The sequence below is a fragment of the Alnus glutinosa genome, chromosome 6 (assembly GCF_958979055.1).
Source record: "Alnus glutinosa chromosome 6, dhAlnGlut1.1, whole genome shotgun sequence".
Lineage (NCBI taxonomy): Eukaryota > Viridiplantae > Streptophyta > Magnoliopsida > Fagales > Betulaceae > Alnus > Alnus glutinosa.
This window is the reverse complement of record NC_084891.1, coordinates 8,793,297-8,803,597: the sequence shown is the minus strand read 5'-3', so window position 1 is coordinate 8,803,597 and position 10,301 is coordinate 8,793,297. Positions and strand designations below refer to the sequence as shown.

The 10,301-nt window shown below is 30.6% G+C and overlaps 1 protein-coding gene across 1 annotated transcript; it reads left to right on the top strand.

Moving 5' to 3' along the window:
* Positions 1-6,417: 6,417 nt before the first annotated feature.
* LOC133870942 (EG45-like domain containing protein) lies at positions 6,418-10,223 on the top strand. The gene is made up of 3 exons (XM_062308242.1): positions 6,418-6,592; positions 9,637-9,910; positions 10,010-10,223. Exons 1-3 carry the CDS (start codon positions 6,475-6,477, stop codon positions 10,014-10,016), a joined length of 399 nt encoding a protein of 132 aa, XP_062164226.1. The 5' UTR covers positions 6,418-6,474; the 3' UTR covers positions 10,017-10,223.
* The last annotated feature ends 78 nt before the right edge of the window (positions 10,224-10,301 follow it).

Sequence of the window (10,301 nt, the reverse complement as noted above, 5' to 3'; positions counted from 1 at the left end):
GACTGATAAGGCTCTAGGACTCCAAGTTCTAAATTCAGTTTCTTAAGAGCCCGTTTCCACAACCTATTAAGTTAAAAGGACATGCCTAAACGAGACAGATCGAATGACATCATCTTTTTTTTTTGGGCCGGGGGGAGGGGGGTGGGGCTACTATACCTATTCTTATACCCCAACCACCAAAACGAAAACCATTTCTTTCTTAATCTCATACAGACTACTTGTTGAAATAATATCGCTATGCCTATTAAAGCATACAAGGCAAACAACAATAAGAATTTAAAAATTAAAAAAAAAAAAAGAAAAAAAAAAAGAAAAAAAAAAAAAACAAAACAAAAGAGAAGAGATATAAGAAAGTATTTGTTTTATTAGTAACTACAATTGTTACATAGCAAAAGTATTTAACAGCACAATAGAAGCAAGTTCAAAACAAATTATCTTCCAGCTAATCTAAAGGCTACTAAGTATCCTCGGGCTTTAAAAGACCAAACCATACAATGAAAGGAAAAAGAGACTCAAAAAGACTCTTTTTCGTTATCTATAAAAGAGAATTGCAGGACACAAAAAGGGGGGAGCTTTCTCACTTTGTATTTTTCGGCTCTCTCTAGGGTGTTGGAGTTGTGTTTCTTGAAGGCAGCCAACAGATACTCTATTTCTTTTATTGCTATTTTCAACTTCTTTACTTTTAGTTGCTATGTTAATCATAGGGAAAACTTAGAAAATAAAAAGAGGAACACATTCAATTGCTAGGGTTTTGCTGAGGGTGCTATAAATACATGTTAAAGAGACCTACAAGAGGCACATGTTTTTTCTACTAGATTTTCTTCTAAGGTGGCCGTCTTCATGCATGGGAGCTCTTGTTCTCTAAGGATTATAATCATAGAGGAGTTGTCTTTTCTTTCTTTTATCTATTATTTTGTTGTGATGATATTTTTCATTAGATTTATGTGTAATTAAATATTTTAGTTAGGGCTCCATTGAAGCCCTAGTCATGTTTTCTTAAGGATTTCAAATTTCTTTGTTACAAATTATTTTTGTGATGCTTAATTGATTACTTCCAGGTTTTATTTCATTCTTCATATGGTTTACGTGCTATGCTTGATCATCATATACATGTGTTATATGGAGATTGTCTTCTAGGTAAATTTAGATTATCGAGTCTTGTGCCCACATTAAGTGACGAATGAACCAATTATGGGTTCTTGGGATTAATCAACATGAAAAACCAGAATAGATACCATGTTCAAGGTTTTGTGTGTTTGTTTCCATTGTTTTATGCTTTCTTGAAGTGTAACTTAGTAGATACCATGCTAAACACTTTGAGAATGAAAAGAGTTAGAGTAGACACCCATGCCGAACTTGTTGCTTAGGAAAATCAATAGCTCAAGGAGTAGATACCATACTCTTAAGTTGGCAAACATTAAGAATCTAAATCTAATTTGTAGCATTGTGCAAGTTGTTTGCTTGAAAGATGATAATTAGTGGTGAATATCGAAGCCTTAACTTATTTTCTCATTATTTCAAGTCTAGTTGCAAATCTATTCTAAGATTTTCTTTCACTAGTCCAATCTTCTGTTTATTCAAATATGTTATTTGTTTTGTTTCATTTAGATAGAAGCTTTAGGAAATTATCTTTAAGCACAATTAATCAAATCCTTGTGGGAATGATCTCGTATTTGATAGCTATACTATTTGTTTGATCTTGTGCATTTGTGAGTTAAAACATACATTTAGAAGCTTATTATTTAGGTTGATATTTGTCTACCCTTTACGTGATTTTCTTTTTTCTCTCACTGTTTTAGGGTTTTTTGTAATTAAATAAAAAACTTACAAAGGTCGAAGAACATACCAAGGTTGAAGATGAATGATGCAATCTATTATTTTTTTTTTTCTTATCAAAACGCATCGTTTAACTAACAAGGCAGTGAGGCATATATGACTACAAAACTGCACCGACTTTGTTTATCTTTGTTGTTTTTTTTTTAATTTCTATTTTGGAAATTTGTGCTACTTTAACTTTGATTTGTATAAATTCTTTTTTTTTGTTAAAAAAAAAAAAAAAAAAAAAAACTTTGTTTTGTGAAAGTGGAGCTAATAAGTGACAAGGTAGCTTTTTGAGAGAGGCATAGACTACGAGGACCTCACTGAGGGGTACCCTTTCATCGCTGAGGTGATGACGACTTAGAGATGAAGGTCTCTTGGGGTCTGCTCGATCCCAGCTCTAGTGGACCTGGTTCACGAATTCTGCACAAATATCCACAAGGCTCGTGAGGCCTCATTCTCAATCTATCTTCGAGGTGAACCCAAGCCTAATATGACGGATTTGCAGAGTTCTGCTTGTACTTGACCCCATTTACCCATACGCTGGGGAGACTAACCTAACCGGGCTGGGGCTAATATTATCCGGTGCTTTTCCAATAGTGCCATGGAGGGATGGGGAGAGAAAGGCAACCCCTTCAAGTTCATTATATAGGAGAAGTGGCTACTCATCACCTAGCTATATTACTGCCCTTGATTTAGCCTATAAATTTGGATGTAATTATTTTACGTTAATGGTAGCCTTCCAACCGATGATTAAAAATAAAGAATTTTGGTTTTGAAATTTTATTGGTTTTCACAACTACGTGGATTTTAATATTTGTAACCACTCGCAATAGTACGAGATTTTGTAGAAGAGGACTAAGGAGGGTATCGAACCACAAGGATTGGGGGTTGTTTGGTTATGAAATACCTAAGACGTTATCCAATTTAATTTGAAAAAATATATATATATTTTTTTATTTTTATCACTAAGCTAACATGAACTAAAAACAATTAAAAATGGAGAGATCTAAGAAAATGAAAAGTGTAGGGAATTGATTTCACTCAATCCTCATACACATGACATATTATGTCTATCTCGGGTTTCCTTCACATGCATAATACGAGCGCATAATGATTGTCAATCACACGATGACCTCAACATGAAACTACTTTAGTTAAAAGGTAATAATAATCCTCCAACTAAAATCTACGCATGAATGATTAATGCTCCCTAGTATGGACTATAAGACCTCTCAATAAGCATACATATATCTATGGAGAAAGCATAAACCATCTTAGTTTCTCACATATTATCCACATAAAATTATACTATAATGGAAAAGCATCTAAAAAGCATTTTAACTAAAAGGATGTGGAGTAATATATGTTCCTAAGCATGATCTATCAAATTCACATAGATCATGTCAAAAAGCATCATTACATAGCCATCGTTCCCTTAATCAAAGAAAAAGAAAATGTTGAGTTCATTCAAGAATCGAAGGGTTCTCATAGACAAGAACTCCCTCTTTTCAAGATTGAGTTTTGTTTTGAAGAACGTTTCACAAGAGTTTTGCAAACCTCTAGGCTATGTAATCATTAGACATATATGTAGAAATCCAAGAATAACCTTAATCAAGCCATGGCACTTGGATAGAGTTCCATCAACACCCTATAATTAATTTAGCTACTCATGAAGAAATGAGATTCTCTTATAGAAGAGGAAGAACTCATATCTCTAAGAGGATTTAGAAACTACAAATCAAACTAACAATATGTAAAACAACTTATTTTAATAAAAGAAACTAAACTAAGAACTAAGAACAATGAAGAACAAGAACTAAGGAAAGGAAAACCTAAAGAAAAACATTAAAGGAACTAAGTTAAACCCTGAATTTTTGGATTCCAGAGTTGTATCAAACATAAAATGAAACAAACAAGAAAAGAAGAAAAAAGAAGTTGCTGGAAAATATAAAGGAAAATTGCATTAAACTAAATTCAAACTTTATTTGAATAAAAACGGAATTAAAGTGAGTTACAGAACTAAAATACACTAAATCTAAGCTCTTTGGAAAACATAAAAGAAAGAGGTGCATCAAAGGATTGCACAAAAACTAAAACCTAAAAAATCTAGCCCCTTTAACTCTCACGTTCATTTTCTATTTATAGAGAATTTGATACAAAAAATTTAACCCATCCATTCACTTTCAGCCGCACAAATGAAGAGTGTCAACATCCTATTACAACCACACAACTTGAAGATGATTTTGGTTCGCACAAAATAGTTTTGACATCTGCAAATCTTTTCTAGAATATCCGAACTCGATCGATCGCATCCTTAAGTCATAGAATTTTCAATCGATCGATTATACTTAACCGATCTTCAATTTGTCCTTGATGTATCTTACCTAATTTTGATGATTTTGCTCTTGTTTCCAATTAGGACCTAAAAAAGAGTGAAAACACTAAAAGACATTAACACATTATTTAACAACACATTTTAAGGTCTAACATATGCGAATTAAGGGACTTTGAATGTAAACAGTCAATGCTTATCAGTTAACCATTTAGATTTGTGTTGTCCATCATACATGAATAACATTTTTACACATAGACGTATGTAGTCGATGGTATGCCTCAAGGTCTCCTCAGAGGTAAGTGTGCAACAAGATGTTAGCAGGAAAAAGACTCGAATTACAAAGAATTGCGTAGTCTTTAAAAATTTTAAGAAAAAGGTCAAGCATTCCATAGAAAAACTTATTCTTAACCAATAACAAATATTTAGGACGTGTTTGGAATTGTGTTAAAGAGTTTAAAAAGTACTTTTTAGTACATTGAAAGTTGAGCAAAGCAAAAATTAGTCTGTTTAGTGTTTAGTAAAAAACTCAAAAAGTACGTCTTTCATTTTTTATTTTTTTTTTTTGCTGCTCTAAAAAGGCCAAAACACACTTTTGAGAAAAACTTGAAAATGAAGTTTTTTTTTTTCTCAAAAGCTCTTACCGAATATATAAAAGCTCTATTTCCCAGCACAATTCTAAACTAGCTCTTAGAATTTATTTGTAATTGTGTTAATGAATTAAAAAAAAAAAAACACTTTTAGTACATAAAAAAATCTATTTGGTAAAAATCTTCTTTGACTTCTTTGCTATAAAAAAGATTAAAACTGTGTCTTAGAGAAAGCTTGAAAATGAGGTTTTTTTATGCTTCTTTTTTTTTTTTTTTTTTCTAAAAAGCTATATAGACAAAAACTTGATTTCCTAACACAATGCCAAACGGACTCTTACATATCGTGAAAAAGGGCTCTGGTCACCAATCCTAGTTAATAGAAGAAAAAAAAAAAAAAAAAAAAAAGAATTACAGCAAAGACCGACTTACTCATCTCATGGGCCCATATTATTTTTTATGATACGCCTAAAGCTCTCATGGGCACTTGATATACAACAATAACTCTGAATTACAAAGTCCAAAGTTAAGTATTTTATTATCTGGTAATTACATTTTATTACCGGATAATAAAATGTTATTTACAAACAAAAATAATATAAATCAAATACTACTATTTTTTTAAACAACGACTCTTCGTCTCATGAGAAAGTAGCAAAAAAAAAAAAAAAAAAGAAGAAAAGGTCTATATTTTTTCATCAAATTACCATTTAATTGACAGTAAAATAATATTATATTTCATCAATTCATCTCTGCGAGCAACCAATTCCTTTAGTATGGAGGGGGGTATCACTACATAGTTGTCCTCCCAGTTTTTTCTAAAAGAAATTTCTATTCATCCAGACGAAGGATGTAGCATTACTCTTGACAATGTTCTCTCAAATTTTAAATTGAGAAATGTCCTATCGAAACTACTAAAAAGTTGTTAATGTTTCGCTCAATATCAAGAAAAAAGATAAAAATGACCATAAGATTTTTTTCAATAAGATAAAAAACATTTCTATAAAATAAAAATTAAAAAAAAAATAATACTAAAAGGAGGTCACCGGCAGCCAAAAGGGGTGGTCCATGGCCTTGGAATAAGAGTGACTTCAAGTTAGGCAAAGACCAATGGTGCAATAAAGCACAAATTAAGCCTTATTGTTTATTCTTGTAGTATTTCATTCAACTTTAACATTTAACAGTATAAATTAAGCCTTCAAGTTTCAATAGTTAAGAAACTTCAAATCAAATTTTTCTTATGAACTTACTTTTAGGTATGTATATCAAATTTTTATATCTAGATTACTTGTTCAATTTTTTTAATTTTTTAATTTTTGAATTACTCTTTTTTATAATTGTTTTTATATTTAATTGTTATATATATATATATATATATATATATAATTTTTTGTTTATTTTAATTATATAAAATATATAATTTTGTGTGAATCTTACAAATTCAATAATTAATTAATTTTTAAAATGGAAAAATAGAAGAAAGATTCAAAGTACTAAACAACATGGCTTTTATATATATATATATGAAAAATTTTGACGTTTGGAGGCAACAAGAGATGGGGTCATGCATGTATAATTATATTAATACATGCCATTCCTTGTATAGAAAAGGATGTGAATTGAAGGTAGGGTTTGCTAGACAGACTTACTCTATAAATTGGAGGCAAATATACTTGTTTTCTTCACAAACTCCAAGTGTCAAAACATCATTATTTCTCATAAAAGAAAAAGAAAATGGGAATGATTAATAATGTTCGTGGTTTGATGATGGTGGTGAACATGGCCATATGTGTCACGTCAGTTGCAAATGCAGCGCAAGGGACAGCTACTTTCTATAAGCCTCCTTATGTTCGTGAGTATCTTTATGCGCCAAATATAAAAGATCATAAATTAAACTAATTTAGTTTAAACAAATATATATACCAATTGTTGATCACATTTTTAGTCTGCCTTTTGTTAATTTGAGCCCTTATATATCATTCATACGCGCATATATAACTATAAATGTATATGTATTGCGGTTTTGTGTTGTTTGCAACAGATGGAGCCCTAGAGTTCGTGAAACCACAATAAAAAAATTTCAAACAAAGGGGTTTCAAAATTTCCAAAATACCCATCATTTTTAGGAAATAAAAAAACAAAATTCAAGGATTCAAGCATTGGTTAAGATTTAACAGAATTTGAAAAAAATACTCACCCCTATATCTTTGAAATTATATATATATATATATATATATTGAGATTTTGACAGTATTTAACCGAAAATCCTAACGGATTGATGAAATTGAAAGAAATTTAAAAATGAATATACATTAAATTGAGAGTTTTTTTACAATTGGGGAAGTAATTACAAAAATGGCCTTAAGGAGATTTAAATGAAATTTCCTTAAATTCTTAAAATAAAATAAAAATAAAAAAGTTCAAAACAAAAGTACAAACTTCATTCTTGGCGGCTGAACTTTCTCTATCGCACATGTTCTTCTGGGGTGCAACAACGTAAGAAAGAAAACAAAAGACAACCATGAAGTAAATTGTGCGTTCTTTCTTTGATACGTCAAACCAATTAAAGAGGCTCTAGTGGTGCTTGACAATGTTTAGGAGTCGTTTCTTTTATTATTTTATTTTTTATTTTGTGTTTTAATTTTAAGAAGATTATTTTTTGTGACACAAAGGTAAAAATAATTTTAAATTTTTTATAAATAAAAAATTTTAAAATTTTTTTTTTTAAAAAAAAAAATCTGTTTGTTAGTATTTGAACTTTTCTAGATAGAAAGGAAAAATAAATCAATTAAAGATAAGAAAGTGTTAGCAAACAAGCCCTGATCTTAGAAACAAGAACTATTACACTTCATTGTTTTTCTAACTCTTATCAATATTGGAGGATTCAATGTTATTTGAGAGAATTTATGACGCTCAACTATGTACTACATTAACGCTAAAAAGCAACAATGAGAGAGAAGTTAATAAATAATAGATGAATTACATATAAAATACAACATATATAATTTGTTTGTGAAACACAAATGAGAAGTTCCAAATAATCATAGGACATAGTAATTGTTGATATGCTCATATTTTTTTAGGGAAAATTATAATTTAGCCTCCCAAACTAACAGTCCTTCTACGAGTAGCCCTTCGAACTACCAACACTTGGACTCTGGCCCTCCAAACTACCAAAACCTTTAAAAAATGCCAATTTTGACGAAATATGCCCATAATACCCGTAGCACATGTCATTTTTCAGTTAAAAAATAATAAAAATTAAATTTAAAAAAAACGAAAAAAAAAAATTAAAATTTAAAATTTAAAACTAAAAAAAACAACAAAAATTTATTTTTTATTTTTTTGGGTGGTTGCTGCCACTGGGGAGGGGGTGGCCTGCAAGCCATCCCCAAACATTTAAAAAAAATAAATAAATAAATAAATAAAAAAATTCAAAGCTGTTATTGTAGTCAAATCTTGGTCATCCACCTTTATATTTCTTTGTTGTAGGTCGTTGGATTGTTAAGGTTATAAAAAAGTAATGCCACATGTTTATGATATAATTTTGCCATAATCTGGTGTATATATATATCAATTAAATACATAGTTTTTTTTTTATATATACCATTTTAGATGTATAAAAGCATAACACTTTTAGTCTATTTTATAAAAACCTTGATTAAATCGAATGAAACTTAATTTGGAATGCAAATTTTGGAGAAAGATTTCATTAAAATTAGTCCATAAATGCGGTATGTAATATTTATTAAATAAAATTGGTTTTAGATAGTGATTTGTTGACTAACTGATATGACAATAATTCTGTTAAGGGAAAAATAGATATTAGCCCCCAAACTACCACCCATTCTCTGGATGGCCCCCCAAATTACCAATGCTTAGATTATGGCCCCCCAAACTACCACTTTCTAAAATTTTTGGCCTCATCCGTCTATTTATGCCGTTAATTTTAACAGAAATTGACCAAAAACCCGAAAATACCCCTCCCTTAACCATGAGAATATCAAAGTGTAGGAGGGGTATTTTCGAAATTTTGTTTAGAATTAACGGCATAAATGGACGGATGGGGCAAAAAAATCAGAAAATGGTAGTTTGGGGGGCCAGAATCTAAGCATTGGTAGTTTGGGGTGCCATCCGGAGAAAGGGTGGTAGTTTGGGGGGCTAAAATATATTTTTCCTTTCTGTTAATATTTTTTTCTTTTTTAAAAAAAAAACAACTTACAAAAAAAGTTATTTTTTAAAATGATTAAATCTAATTTTTTTTTTTTTTTTTGTTTAAAATGAGTTCATATTTTTATTTCGAGAAAAGATTAAAATTGTTCTCAATTTTAAAAAAAAAAAAAATACAAATTTAGTTTTTTTAGTTTTTAAATTTTTTTTATATTTAAATTTAATTTTTATTATTTTTTAATTGAAAAATGACACGTGGCAGTGGTATTATGGACATATTTCACCAAAATTGGCATTTTTCAGAAGTTTTGATAGTTGGGGGGGCCAGAGTCCAACAGTTGGTAGTTCGAGGGCCCATTGGTAGAATGGCTAGTAGTTTGAAGAGCTAAATTGTAATTTTTTTCAATTTTTTATGTGACTGTTGCTATTATCAAGTAATTAGCAAAGTCATATATACCCAAAAAAAAAAATTGAGATTTCAAGTCTTGCTTGTGCATGCATCATTTATAACTCTCAAAATATCTTTCGTACAGATGGCATGATGACATGTATTCCATGAATAGAATTTCTATTAAGGATGGGGTATGGAATAAATTGTGCTCAATTTCATATATTGGTGACAATCTCTTAATTATAGCATCCATGCATCCATGATCGTTGTATGTATAATTAAGTAAGCATCGCTATTTGAAGTTTGAAATTATAAATTTTGATATCCATTGACAGCCTCTTCATGCTACGGATATCAAAACAATGGATCGATGATCGCTGCAGCAAGTGATGCAATATGGGGCAATCGGTCAGCATGTGGGACCAGTTATAACGTCAGCTGCGGCGGGGCTACAAACAAGGGCGTCCCACCTTGCCGGGGTACCAGCGTCGTGGTTAAAATCGTCGATTACTGTCCAGCAGGATGTAAAGGAACCATTAATCTCTCTCAAGAGGCTTTCTCTGCAATAGCTAATCCGGACGCTGGGAAAATCTTAATTGAATATACTGAGTAAGTCCAATATTACTACAAATTTAATATTTCTACTGCTTAAGGTTTATGGAATATGGAAAGAATATAATTCATGGTGGCTACTTTTTTCATTTGCAGGGTTTGACGTTCTCCTAGAGCATGGTCTCGTAAAAGCCAGTTATGATAATATATATAGGAATAAGTGGCTCATGATGGGAACTTGTTTGTATCATTCAAGCATGGAAAGTTGATGTTAAAATTAAATATATGTATGTGATATATGAAAAAACAGAGGAATATTTGGACTTTTTATTCAATTCTTCAAGCTGAAATGCCAAGGGCATTATATACAGTTTGTCTTTACATAACGTATAGGATTTGCATTTACACATATTACATAACGTATGGGAGAATGTATGGGAGTGTTTAT

Bases quoted from the DNA above. Each gene is read 5' to 3' on its own strand.
- LOC133870942 (XM_062308242.1), top strand. From the start codon at position 6,475: ATGGGAATGATTAATAATGTTCGTGGTTTGATGATGGTGGTGAACATG. The intron at 6,593-9,636 runs GTGAGTATCTTT...ATCCATTGACAG, and splicing joins CTATAAGCCTCCTTATGTTC to CCTCTTCATGCTACGGATAT.